The 14,218-nt window shown below is 39.0% G+C and overlaps 1 protein-coding gene across 12 annotated transcripts in view; it reads right to left on the reverse strand.

Annotated features, from left to right (window-relative positions):
• Positions 1–14,218, reverse strand: part of USP48 (ubiquitin specific peptidase 48) — a 104,428-nt gene that overhangs the window by 13,215 nt on the left and 76,995 nt on the right. For all 12 annotated transcript variants that reach the window (XR_001912688.4, XM_078330682.1, XM_009000589.5 and 9 more), the window contains 7 exons: positions 14,081–14,203; positions 13,740–13,801; positions 13,341–13,451; positions 11,876–12,006; positions 11,101–11,207; positions 9,097–9,201; positions 2,711–2,866 (listed from right to left, as the gene is read on the reverse strand). Coding sequence is in view for 11 of the 12 variants with exons in the window: in XM_078330682.1 (XP_078186808.1) it covers positions 2,711–2,866; positions 9,097–9,201; positions 11,101–11,207; positions 11,876–12,006; positions 13,341–13,451; positions 13,740–13,801; positions 14,081–14,203 (795 nt within the window). In the remaining variant the exon portion in view is untranslated. The remainder of the gene's footprint in view (positions 1–2,710; positions 2,867–9,096; positions 9,202–11,100; positions 11,208–11,875; positions 12,007–13,340; positions 13,452–13,739; positions 13,802–14,080; positions 14,204–14,218) is intronic.

The following is a 14,218-nucleotide window of genomic DNA, read 5'->3' on the forward strand; positions in this document are numbered from 1 at the left end:
CCTGATTTCTTAAAAGAATAACAGCACCAGGATGACCTAATCAGAGATCTGTGGCTAGCAATGAAAAGTGCACTGGCATCATCAATGGTCTTCATGAAGCGATAAGCAGGAAGTACCGACAGGACCCTTCTATGAAAGCCTGCTCAGCATGCAAACATGAAGCCGGGGCATATCCAGCCCTACACCAGCAAATGTTCTGCAACCATGAAGATCAAGCAGAACTACAGTGGATGTGTATAATACCACAGCTGCTGGACTGTAGAAGTGCTTCTTTATGCCCTTAAATGCTAAGTGCTTTTGTACTACCCTATGAAACTGGACAAATATCTCTAGATAAGTTGCCACAACTGAAGGGCTGACGTTAACACATTATATTCTGAGAAGGGACAAGGACAGTGAGATGATGCCAACAACTAATGAAGCATTTATGAAAAAGGTACCATGTGCTTTTAACTACTGTTTTAGATGCTGATAATATAAAAGTGAGTAATCCCACCCTGGAGGGGTTCCCAGGACTGAGGTCAAATCAAAGTTGTGAGGATGGAAGCAGAAGGTATATGCAGGATCTAGGGAGTACTGGGGGACAGTCTGTTCCAAGAAAGGGGCCAAGATAGGTTTCACAGAAGAGGCACTATGAAAGATGATAGGAGAAGATGGAACAGGCCAACCATAGGGAGGCCTATGGTAAAATAATCCATAAACTCTAAGTGCTAGGAGAATGCCTGAGTATAAAGAACATGAGTCTGCGTAACAAGCAGGCATGGCATTCCTGGTCTATGGAGTGTAACAGGAACCATGAAAACCCTGTTGCTATCAGGGAGGGGCTCTCCTCTGCTTGTGATGGTGGGTGGGGCTGAAATAAGTAAATACAGAAGCAATCGCCTCAGCTGCCAGCCATTTCACTTCTGTGCCAAAATGTTCTACTTTCTCAGGCAGGCACTACCACCCACCCACTAAAGATCTATCTTTGGGAAAATGAAATAATACAGTTAAACACTGCACATCTTTTGAGAAAGGAGATGAACAAATTGTACTTCATTAACTTCATGGGATCAAAGGTGGATGAATTAGTAATTAGACACAGCAAGCTTTGAAAGGTTTCAAGCAACTATCTATGGTAGATAGGTCTAGAAACAAACACTTAAAGATTACAAAGGCTGTTATCCTATTAACTTAGAAATGCAGTATCCCTAGAGGAAAGGCTCCATCAAACACTAAAACATGAATTACACGCCTTAAGAAAATCACCCACCACCTCACTGAGGATCATGTACATACATGCCCACCACAAACTCCAATGCTATCCAGGCCACCAGGCAAATAGACTCATATCTAGTTGAAGCTTTACAAGCAACCATCACTATGTAGCAAGGGGAAGTGATATTTCACTGCCCCTTCTTTCACTCTGGTCTGCAGTGGTTCCTGAAGCAAGAGTGGGAGATGAGAGAGCCATTTAGGAAGAGCACATCTGGGGGCTGTGTGAACATCTGCTGTCTTCTAGCAGCTCATTCATGCACGTAACATGCTCTCATATAGAAGGGTTATTTCTGCTGACTTTTGGTTTATTCTTTAAAATGGAAGTCCATAATAAAAGCAGCACAGACTTTAAAAAATGTGTCTTTATACACAGGGGTTCTTTTTGTAATTTAAAGGTTTTTAATGTTCGAGGTTTCCCAATGACAGGCAGAAAGCTGGTGATAGAAACTGGGTTTCTTAGATGTAAAAGGTACAGTAACAGAGTAAAGATATTATGCCAACATGCTTATTTTCAGAGCCATGGGTTCAACCAAGGGAAATACTGTTGTCAGGACAATCTGGAACACATAACACCCTCAAAGGAAGCCTGTACTTTTGCCTCAATTACAATGATAAATATCAGCAACAAGAAAAATGTGTAACTAGTAAACTATGCCACATAAAAGTAGCCAAGAAGGAAATCTGGTCAACTTTTTGGATATCTATCAGTGACTGAAACAGATTAGGGGCCAGATTTTTTCATGGACATCTTGAATTTATCAGTTCCTTCTGCCTAAGATTTGAGATTTACCACTGGAATGCTCATTTATAGTACTTCAGTATTGATACCAAGAAATAACTATATAATGAAATCATTTCACAATGCCTGCATTACAGCCACCTAACTGATCTGTAAAGCTAATGCATGCTTTGGGGGCGGGAGTGGGGATGGACAGGGCATCATCTAAAATGAATCTTTGTAACAATTTTGAAAACATCACTGCACAAAGAAAGGTAAAGATAACTTTAAAACTCTATCAAATAGACTTGTCTGCCACCAAAAACACTGTGACAGCCTAGTGAATAAGCAATCACTAATCGCTAATAATAAACTGCCTTTTATCTCCCATTAAATTTCACAGCAGTTCCTGGTAATAGGCTCCAATACCTATTAAGTGGTCAAAGAAAAGCATACAGCACAATAAAGTGAGAGAATAGCTATCCTGGCACAACCTCAACGTGTGACAAATTAAATGGTTCCTAATGTTTCTCATTATTGGAAAGCCAAGCAGAACCAGCCCACATTTCCAGAATCAAATTTCACTTTCATCTTCATAAAACGATTTTTGGCTATTTTGAAAACTTTAAGTCTTTTGGAAAAACACACATACACACATATATAAATATAGGTGGAAAGCAGGAATTCATGAAGGCCCTCAAGTCCAGAGCAAACTTGAACAAATGTTTTCCTCACCTGAATTTTCAATTCTTTTAATGTCTGGTTAGCAGAAACGAGAAGTGCCTTCTCACCACGAACTTTTCTATGTCGCATACTTCGGCGAATAACTTGCTTTTGATAGGCTATGTAATTTTGATGGGATATCTTTTGCCGCTTTGTTCCACCATTGCTCTATAATGAAGATTGAAAATGAAGAAAGCACTGAAATTAACCAGTGTGATCCTTGCTCATTAAGTTTTTTAGGCAAACAAAAGCTGTTTACTTATTAGTCCCTTAAACATTTGAAATTCAATGTGAACAATAAGTAGACACTAGTGAGACTTTCTTAGCAGGCTCACATATAATTGATAAAAGAATGAGTAATAAACACCTCTAATTGCATGTAAGCAGTTTAAATGTTTGTTACAAGAGAGATTTAAGCTTTGACAAGGGGGCGCAGACCTATAATCCCAAGAGTTCAAGACCAGCCTAGGCAACATATTAAGACCCATCCTGACCAAGAATTAGCCAGGCGTGGTGGCATAAGCCTGTAGTCGCAGCTACTTGGAGGCTGAGGCAGGAAGATCACTTGAGCCCAATAGTTCCAGACTACAGTGAGCTACAATCACACCACTGTATTCCACTCTAGTGACAGAGTGAGACTCTATCTCTTTTATAAAAAAGAAAAAGGAGAGAGATGACATTTAAAATCAAAATGGTTAAATCTGACCTTAAATCAGAAAAACGTAATAAACTAAAAAACTTCAGGATTACAAAATTTAGTTCATAAACAACCTGAACTGTAAATATATTCTTCTCCTTTTGAGAATGACATGGAAACTAAGTATAAACTGCTACAAATTAAAAAATATAGAACCTTAATTTAAAAAATTAAACTTAACTAAAAACAAGACTGTATCACTTGTCCTAATGGCAAAATATACAGTTTCACTCATAAAATATTCTTGCAAAAATGTTAAACCTGGGGGTAATCAAACATTTACACACACCTTTCAATTTACAGAAATTGAAATATAGGGGATATATAAATAAAATAAGTAACATAAGGAAGCAATCAGCCAAATACAGAACATGGGACAATCTAAAAGAAATTAAATTGGTCCAAGTTCAACGTCAAGAAGGGAAAGAGCTGGGTGCGGTGGCTCACGCCTGTAATCCCAGCACTTTGGGGGGTCAAGGTGGGCAGATCACCTGAGGTCAGGAGTTTGAGACCAGACTGACCAACATGGAGAAACTTCATCTCTATTAAAAATACAAAATTAGCTGGGTATGGTGGCAAATGCCTATAACCTCAGCTACTTGGGAGGCAGAGGCAGGAGAATTGCTTGAACCCAGGAGGCAGAGGTTGCAGTGAGTTGAGATTGTGCCATTACACTTGAGCCTGGGCAACAGGAGCAAAACTCTGTCTTAAAAAAAAAAAAAAAAAAGAGAGAAAGAAAGGGGGTGGAGAGGCAGAGTAACTGTTGCAAATCCTAAGTCTAAAGTGATACAAACAACACATATCCTGATTATATACTGGTCTGAGGGGGAAAAAACGTTCAAGACATATCTGAGGATGGGTATTATAAGACAGGAGGGAGTTTTCATTAGTTTTCTTATTTATGAGCACATTATTAGTATTACATAGGACACTGTCTTTATTTTTAGAGGGGAAATGTCATGATGGCCATGACTACCTAACAGTGCTGTAAAAAGGATGCACACAGGTGTGCATGATACATGCGGTACTAGTCAAAAAAACAAAAAAAAAACACAGATGACGACCAAATGTCCTTTTACAGTACTCCTATAAATCCCTCATCAAGAGGTTAATAGTTGAGAGTCTGCTTTTTTTTTTAACCAAATGTGGTGGTGGTGGCCAGGGGGGTTTGGTGGGAGGTGTGGGGGAGATTCTTCTGCTAACCAGGCTAGGGAATAAAAGCAGCAGTAATTTTAAGGGAATCTTTTCCTCTGGTTTAATTAAAATCTGGATGAGGTAACCTCAAGGCCCTGGCTCTGGTTTCCACAGTTGTCACTGAGTGTCAGCTGTGCATAAGCAGAGTGGTTTAGCAGTCATTACAGACACAGATGCCACATATTCATTACTCACGGGCTCCACAGTTTACAAAGCAGAAGGTAATCAGGACCCAAACACAAAAGAGCATTTGTTCAGGGTGCTGACCACTGGTGAGACACTGCCCAAGGCTAGTTAAGCTCTAGCCCTGAATCTACAGAGGCAACTGCGTGATTCTAAGATTCACAAGAAAAAGTTAAGTGCACGTGTGCGTTAAAAAAATAAAACGAAAGTTGATGAAACATTTTTCTCAATCTCAACTGCCGAAAGAAAAGGTCAAATTGAACCAAAATTCTACCATCAGGAATATAAGGTAAAATATCTACATCAACATATAATTTTATTTTAGAAGTACAAAACACAATCAAAAAATAAAGCCCTGAGCATCAAACAAGATAGATTTTTTTAATAACTCTGATTTTAAATGGGTCTAAAGGCTTTTCCTGGAATTATTTCTTTCTTAATCTGGAGAATTTAAATCCAACTTAACTGACAAAAAAACCAGCCCACTGGTTTTAGAAGGCTTTCAATTATCTAAGTGATACCCAATACTGAGTATATTATTGACCTAAATTTTTAGATGAAGTCAAAGGAACTGGGTTGATCTAGCTTAGAGAAAAGAGGAAAGGGGATCTGTTTATCTCCACTATGGACCAGCAGAAATGCATCGTTTTTTATTACAGGGATTTAAAGTAGCAATTACAGAAGCTACCTATGTACTGAGATATCTATGTGATGAGGAGGATGACATTTTGAAAATGCTGAACGTTTTTCAGGGACTATTCTTTTCCAAAGAGGAAGGTTACACTTGAGATTTTTCTGTGAGCCAAAAATTTTTAGTGAGAACAAAATGTGAAACATTCTAGAGTATTACAACATCCAAACAAGGAGAAGGAAGACAGAAGAAAACTATAAAGTATAAAAAATAATTACAGTATAAAAAGCAACGTTCCCCAACATTCTCTATCGTATTTATAAATGTGAAATCTGTTGTCATCCACAACTGAGCAGAGTGATTCCACATCCACTTTGAAAAAATTGCTGTGGTCATGACCACAATGAATAAAAGTAGACATTCAAAATAAGTTCGCTTTCTAAAATCTAAGTCACTTGAAAATGTAGATGGTTTTTCTAAACAACTCTTAGGGTAAAAACCAAAACTTGAAATAACAGAAACTAAAGACAGTAAGAACATCATGTCAAGTTAACAAACTAATTTACAAAGTTAACCAGAGAACAGAGAATTAGTGACAACAGGCAATAAATGATTTGATTCCCAACTGATTATTAATCCACAGTACTAATGATAATAACTAACACATATGGTCCTGCCAGCCAAACAGACAAAAGAGAATGGAGTCCTGAATCAGGATGGATGTGTACACCCATACACCCACATGCATGTGCTTGCACGCGCACGCACACACTCACACACATACACACTCACTTTTTTTTTTTTTTAAGATGGAGTCTCACTCTGTTGCCCAGGCTGGAGTGCAGTGGCATAATCTTGGCCCACTTCAACCTCTGCCTCCTGGGTTCAAGCAATTCTCCTGCCTGAGCCTCCTGAGTACCTAGGATTACCAGCCTGCACCACCATGCTTGGCTAATTTTTTGTATTTTTTTTTTTTTTAATTTTTTATTGGATTTTAGGTTTTGGGGTACATGAGCAAAGCATGCAAGACAGTTGCGTAGGAACACACATGGCAGTGTGCTTTTCTTTCCTTCTCCCCTTCACCCACATTTGGCATTTCTCCCCAGGCTATCCCTCCCCACCTCCCCCTCCCACTGGCCCTCCCCAATTTTTTGTATTTTTAGCAGAGACAGGTTTCACTATATTGGCCAGGTTGGTGTTGAACACCTGACCTCAAGTGATCTGCCCACATTCGCCTCCCAAACTGCTGTTATTACAGGAGTGAGCCACTGTGCCTGGCCACACACACACTTTTAATATTATTGACTAAAAAGCAAACAATCTCGTTTGTACAAATGTTGCTTGAAAGATGGCTTCTATAGACCACAGAGATGGGGACACGAAAACAGAGTTGACAACAGGGTAAAGAAGAGCAGCAAAGTCACGTGTGCAAATTCTTGTCAAGACATATTAGTACTAAGTTGACTAACACATCTTGACAAGAGTTTGCAGATGTGATTTTGCTGCCCTTCGTTTTCCTGTTCCTTACGCCAAGGAACACAAGACATATAATATGCACACCAAGTTTAACAAGGGTATCACTTATTATAGAAAAATACCGCCTTTAATTGAAAACCTGCATTCTCATAAAGTGTACAGATTTGGTTAGCACTGAAGCAAAGGTCCCTCTGGTGTTGACTGACTGAAATACAGATTGGGAAGAACAAGAGTGGCTGAGCATTGTCACTAACTGCATGATTTTGCTTCTTCACAGGTGTTTTGAGGTTATTTTATGAGCTCCAATAAGCCATGAAAAACAAACGCTGATATCCCTTTACACCAGTTGGGACACCAAGACTCAAATCAAGAGTCTGAAGACTCTTAATCCATGTTAAAAATGAAGTCACAGTATCAGTGAGCAGATAGGCCAACAAGCCCAGATATCGCTGCTCTGTCACAGATGCAGCAGATGGCTATTATAACACTTTTATTCTTTCAGGGAGAACACTATCCATAATTTCACTACAGTATTTTAGTAGTAAAGACAGAAAACAAACATCTCATCTGTTAAAAATAAAACTTTAACTAGAGTAGAAAATCCATGAGTTTAAAGTACAAAATATCCTCCAACGTGGGGGTCTGACGTTTTGAGAAGCTGAAACTTATCTCCACCTACATTAACTGTATTCCCATATGCTTTCCTGTTCTCAAAAGACAATTTTTGAGATGGTGGCTAACATCTGTAATCCCAGTACTTTGGGAGGCTGAGACAGACGGATCACAAGGTCAGGAGTTTGAGACCAGCCTGGCCAACATGGTGAAACCCTGTCTCTATTAAAGATATAACTAACAACTTAGTCGGGAGTGGTGACATGCACCTGTGATGTCAGCTACTTGGAGGCTGAGGCAGGAGAATCACTTGAACCCAGGAGGCAGAGGTTGCAGTGAGCCAAGATCACACCACTGCATTCCAGCCTGGGCAACAGGGCGAGACTGTTTAAAATAAAAAAAATAAATAAAAAGACGATCTTTTAACTTTTCACCATGAATACGCAGAATATATTCAAGCCAACCAAATAAGAAAATCCTAACAGAAAACAGTCCAAACATTTTTTTTTTTAATTTATTTTATCTGAGACAGGGTCTCTCACTCTGTTGCCCAGGTTGGAGTACAGTGGCACAATCATAGCTCACTGCAGCCTGGAACTCCTGGGCCGAAGCGATCCTCCTGCCTCAGCCTCTGGAGTAGCTGGGACTACAGGCACATGCCACCATGCTCAGCTAGTTTTTTATTTCCTGTAGAGATGGGATCTTGCTATATTGCCCAGACTGGCCTCAAACTCCTGGCCTCAAGTGATCTTCCGGCCCTGGCCTCCAGAAGGGCTGCAATTTCAAGTGTGAGCCACCACATCCAGGCCAGAAAACAGTTCATCTTAGAAGAATCTAAAGTGTGCTACAATGAAAAATGAAAGACTAATGCATCAGCTGATCTGATCACTTGATTAACATCTTAATTAGAGACTTAACATATTCCATTATTAAGGTTATTGTTTGTAATGAGAATACCTGAGTTAAATAAGTTCTTCATCAAGATTCTGATTGAGTAACAAACCAAGATATGTGTCTTGTTTGTTGGTTTTGAGACACAGTCTTGCTTTGTTGCCCAGGCTGGAGTGCAATGGCACAACCTCTGCCCCCCGGGTTCAAGCAATTCTCCTGCCTCAGCCTCCCAAGCAGCTAAGATTATAGGCATGTGCCACCACACCTGGCTAATTTTTGTGTGTTTTTAGTAGAGACGGGGTTTTACCATGTTGGCCAGCCTGGTCTCGAACTCCTGACCTCAGGCAATCCACCCACCTCAGCCTCCCAAACTGCTGGGATTACAGGCATGAGCCACCACACCCAGCCTTGATACGTATCTTGTTTTAGTCTTCTTTCTCAGCTAAAAATTTAATCATTACATTGTATTTTAGCCTTTTTAAACTTAATAGCAAGAACTACATTCATTCTGGAATCATGTGGTCCATGGCTTTTCATGAGAAATCAGGACAGCTGTAGCATGCCACCAAAACTAAGGAAAGAGAAAGGAAAGACAAGGATGGAAGCTAAGCATGAATATCCCATATAGGGTACAAAGAAATGCCCAGGGGCTTCAGTAGCTGCTCCATGAGAACAGCACAAAGTAAAACAATGAAAAGCAGCTTCAACTCGTACTTGATTGAAGTCTGGATCTTTTTCTCCATCTGGTTTAGCTTCTTCCTTGTCCTCCTCTGTTTCAGAACTACTCACGTTCAGCTCTGGAGCCGAATCCTTCATCACCTGAATGTGCCAGGACAACAAAGAGAAGGAGGTCAGACCAGAGGAAGGCATGCTATGGAGGATGTGGGGGCTGGGACAGGCAACCCTTATCAAGGGGAGGAACACTTTCAACATGGTAAGATTATAGACTGGAGAGTGAATGAAGAATAAGCCTTCTTGGTTTTCTTTGCTCTTTTAACATCTTAGTTTTTTACCCTATTTCTTATTCTTATAGTATTTAAAGTGCTCACCATACATTTAAGAGGTCTCTGCAGAGCAGTTACTATTATTAATCTTGTACAATGATGTTACTTCGCAGAAGTTCGAAGGTGCCTTACACCTTCCCGAGCATACTGATTGCCAAGCCTTTTCAAGTTCTCAAACTATTCAGGTGGCAGGAGTCATATGCTCTTTAAGAACTGAGAAAATGAAAGACAGAAGTGCTCCCTTGTAGAATACTATGAAATACTGCTATTAAACTGAACAATGAAACTATAGCTAAACTGGATAGAGTTTTATACTAGAGAACAAAAGATTTAAGAAAATCCTACAGGGAGAAACAGACATTTATACTCATTAACTTCATTTTCTTAGCAAATTAGGAAATGAAGGCCTTAGTTCATTTAACTTGTAAAGCAGAACCCTTGGCCTCCAGAGCATAATTTGTAAGTTACTCTTCTAAACAATGTGCTTGAAAACCAACATCAAATTAAATGTATTCCATTTTGTCTTTAATCCCAAAACCATGGAATTAAATTATTAAACTATCTAGAGATCTGGGTCAGGATCTACCCAAGAGTCATCCCTAATATAATAAAAATGCTTGGAAATCCAATCCAAGCAAGTATTAACACCTCTACTTCCCAAACACATCCAGTCGATTTCACCTATCCTTGCAGGTCGGTGCAAGAGGCTTTAACTGGCCTCTCTTATTCCCGTTATGCCCTCACAGCAATTCCAACACTATCGCCACGGTGACTTCTTTTAAACTATACAACAGATCATATCATGGCCTTGCTTGAAACTCTCTGGGGGCTCATAGCTACACTGGGAATAAAACCAAATCCTTGGTATGATGTATAAAACCTAATAGAGTCTGGGTCGCTCATTCCATATCATGATACCTTCTTGGTATAAACTTTATTCCAGACCAGCAATAGCCACACTAGGGTAACCATTAGCCACATATAGCTATTTAACGTCAAATCAACTAAAACTGAATTCTTCAGTCACACTAGCTACGTCAAATCCTCCACAGCCACACATGGCCAGTGACTACTGCAGTGTGCAGCACAGATACAGAACCTAGAATCTGTTGATTGCCACGGAAAGCTCTATTGGACAACACTGTTCCAGGTGCAATGGTTTTCAGTCTGCTGCATAAGCACAATAGGCTTATCCTTTTGACCTTTGCATTCTTTGCCTGGAATACACTTCCCAGGCTGCATCCCTGACAGTTAGGGCTTAGGTAAAAACAACTACTTCTCCAAGACTCCTCTCCTAACTCCCTATCTAACACTAACTTCCACTTTACCCTGCTAAACTTCCTTCAAAACAATCATTTCTGTGTGAAATCATATGAATTTATAGTTTATTCCTGATCTTCCTCACTAGGTACCTATAATTTTGAGAGCAGGTATTATACCTACCTTCTTTATCATTGTTACCCCCAGCACTGGGACCATTCCTGGCACACAGCTGACATTCAATAAATATCTATGTATCAATTAATCACAGACTAAATTCTCATATGATCATGTAACTTCATTTTCAATTGTTGTCCAATTTCAATTCTGATGCCAAACCATTCTGAGGGAAGAAAAATGCAGTCCTAGGCAGACCCTTAGTGCAAATACAAGAGCAAATCAAGTCAGAGCATGGTTGATCATTACTAGTCATCACCACAAGAGGGACCAGTACCTTTTTATTATCCACAACTTTATGGACGTAGATGGTGGCTTGAGTGTACTCACGCAGGTCCCTCTGCTGCTGGCACAGTAAACCTTCTCTGCATTCTGGACAGAGTTCTTTGGAAAAAACAAAAAGGGAAAACAGAAGTGGCTGAGGAACCATTGTTAAAGAATCAAAGATCTAAGAACATATATCTTCTCATCTTGTGGCCAATAAAAAAAAACATGTATCAAAGTTACTAGTGTACATTCATTAAACTCTTAATAACATTTTCTTCTTTTGAGACAAGGTCTTGGTGTGTCACCCAGGCTGGGGTGCAGTGGTGTAATCATAGCTCACTGTAGCCTCAAACGTCTGGGCTCAAGCTGTCCTACTGACTCAGCCTCCCAGCAAGTAGCTCAGACTACAGATGTGTGCTACATTTTTATTATTTTGTAGAGATGGGCTCTTGCTCAGGCTGGTCTCAAACTCCTGGCCTTAAGCAATCCTTCCACCTCAGTCTCTCAAAGTATTAGGATTATAGGTATGAGCTAGTGTGGTGGCCCAAATTATTAATAATATTTTCAATTAATTGTTATACTCTATTAGATTCAAATGATAAGGAAATCAATTTACTGTTCATAAATAAACATACAAATAATGAGATGATCATAATAGAGTTTCCACCTAGGGAGTTTGGACCACCACATGATCTTTAACTTTAAAGCAGACAACACTGACATACCCTTTTTCCTTAAAATGGCAGCTCTTAACTATAGAAACCAAAAGCAATATGAAAACTTACTAGGCTCAGAAATATACTGTGTTTCTGAAGGATTTACATCTCCCATTTCAATTCTTGTGATTTTAATTACATGATCCACAACAAAGAGCTTTTGTATCATTTGCCACTCACTGGGCCATATGAGAGCTATACTGTGCAAAAAAACACAACATGCCTTAAGACACATGGAAATTAAGAGAATTAACATAATCTATTACTCTGCTAAACCATAACCATCAACACTAATATTTAATCAAAGGAATTAGAGGGAAAAGATATATATCATGAAGAAAGAATAGTTTTTCATACAAAGGAATGTTACCACTGCAGCAAAACTAAATGAACTGGAATTACATGAATCAACATGGTTAGATCTCAAAAACATATTTGAGTAAAATAAGTTAGCTGCAGAAGCATAAATACAGTATGATGCCATTTATATAAAAAGTTTTAAATATGCAAGACATTGTATGTTTTTTTTTTTTTAAAGGAATACTTTCCGAGACAGATAAATTTTAAATTCAGGACAGTGGTTATTGCGAGAGGAAGAGAGGAAGAAAGAGAAAGAAGCAGCCACAGAAGGATAAGCAGCGAGGGGGTCTTTGATCATATCTGAACCATTTAACTTTTAAACTGGTAACATACATTTGTTTATTGGTATAGATATTTTCCTGAAAGTCTGACATCTGCAACAATAACAATGACAGGAAGAAAGGGAGGGAGGGAAGAGAAGAAAGACAGAGAGTGAGAGAGCAACAGGAAAGGAGGGAAGCAGAGAGGGAGAGAAAGAGGCAGGGAGAAAACGTGGAAGAACAGATCAACTCTGAACTCCCTTAAATGATGTTAAAGTACTAAAATATGAATAATAAAACTCTAGCTGAACCCCAAGGGCATTTTTATTTATGTCTTTCAATTTCCTTTTCCTGATTTTCTGACAATGTTGGAGGCATTCTACATTCTCTTACATAATTGTTTTTGGCAACATCAAGGGAGAAATTCATAGACGAACAAACACCTCTAAAAGTACTTAAGCATGGAATAAAATTTTGGTTCTAAGACCCTAGGATTCCAGATGACCAGTGCAGTGGCTTTGCTCTGCCACCCTGCTATCCTCCTCCTTTAATTGCCTGACGCCTGGGCTGCAGGAAAAAACCTACAACCAAGACCATGTTGATTCTATGATTCTGGAAAAGAGGTCACAGTGCTGGTTACCATCGGGGGGGTGGTGGGGGAAGAAAGGGTGGCTGTGTTGTCTCCAAGAAGGACAAGGAATGAGCAAAAAGACAAATGGCCTCAGGCAGTCACTTGTCTTTCCTGGAGAAGTAGTCTTTTTCTTTTAAAAGGGAAAAAAAAAGCCACAATTCAGCAAAGGACTAAATTCTTAAAATAGACTATGTCAGATGAGAAATTTCCTAAACATACTTTATTAATCATCAAAAAGTTTAGAAAGAAAAAAAAAAAAATCACATGAAGAGAAGGAACTCACAGTTTAGAATCTTCTTTGGTCATGGAAGCAAATGTAAACATGAGGCCCCCATGGGGACACAAAAGAGCGCTGTTCCCAACAGATGACACAGGGCTGCATCTTGCAGGCTTTCTACTCAAACGAAACAAGGAGGAGAAATATACCTAATTATTGCATGATGAAAGAGAAGATTTTAAATAATTATTTCAAAATCAGAGATATATATTTAAGAAAATATTAGTAATTACATGTGTTTCTTAGGATTATTCATTTAACTTAATAGAAAAGAAAGCTTTCAGTGTGTGCTGGTGAAAGTAACTATAAAGGGTACCACAAACAGAATCCACGAAATCTTAAAGAAGAGCAGAGCCAACCAAACAGTAACAACAATAAAGGATATAAAACATGTTTTGTTTCTACCTAACGAATTTCCGCCACTCTTCTACAAAGAACTGAGACACGATATAGAGGACATCCGTATCCTAAAACACAAAAATCACAAAACAGTATCCATCAATTCACCGCCTTCTTAACACAAATTCTTTATAATATACCTTGGTTATCCTTATTCAAGTTTTATAAATAAAATGAAAGCACAATCTTCTACCAAAAAATAGCAGGCTGGAGTAAATCCCCTGGTTAGATAGCCAAACAAATGAGAATATGAGAAGTTCTGAGTTGTTCTGAAATAGCTCACTGGGAACTTGGCAAGGGCCTTAAAAAGAAAGGATGCATTCTTTCCTTTGTGGGAATCATTATACCTCTGGCCAGTTACTGAGACACGGTCTGTTTTTATCCTGGAACAAATTTGGGAGAGAAGTCTTTTGCTCGTTTGCAATCATCTTATGTAAGGCTTCATTTTCTTCCCCTTCTCTTTCTAAAATCTGAAAGAGAATGAA

The sequence above is a fragment of the Callithrix jacchus genome, chromosome 7 (genome assembly GCF_049354715.1).
Source record: "Callithrix jacchus isolate 240 chromosome 7, calJac240_pri, whole genome shotgun sequence".
Taxonomy (NCBI): Eukaryota; Metazoa; Chordata; class Mammalia; order Primates; family Cebidae; genus Callithrix; species Callithrix jacchus.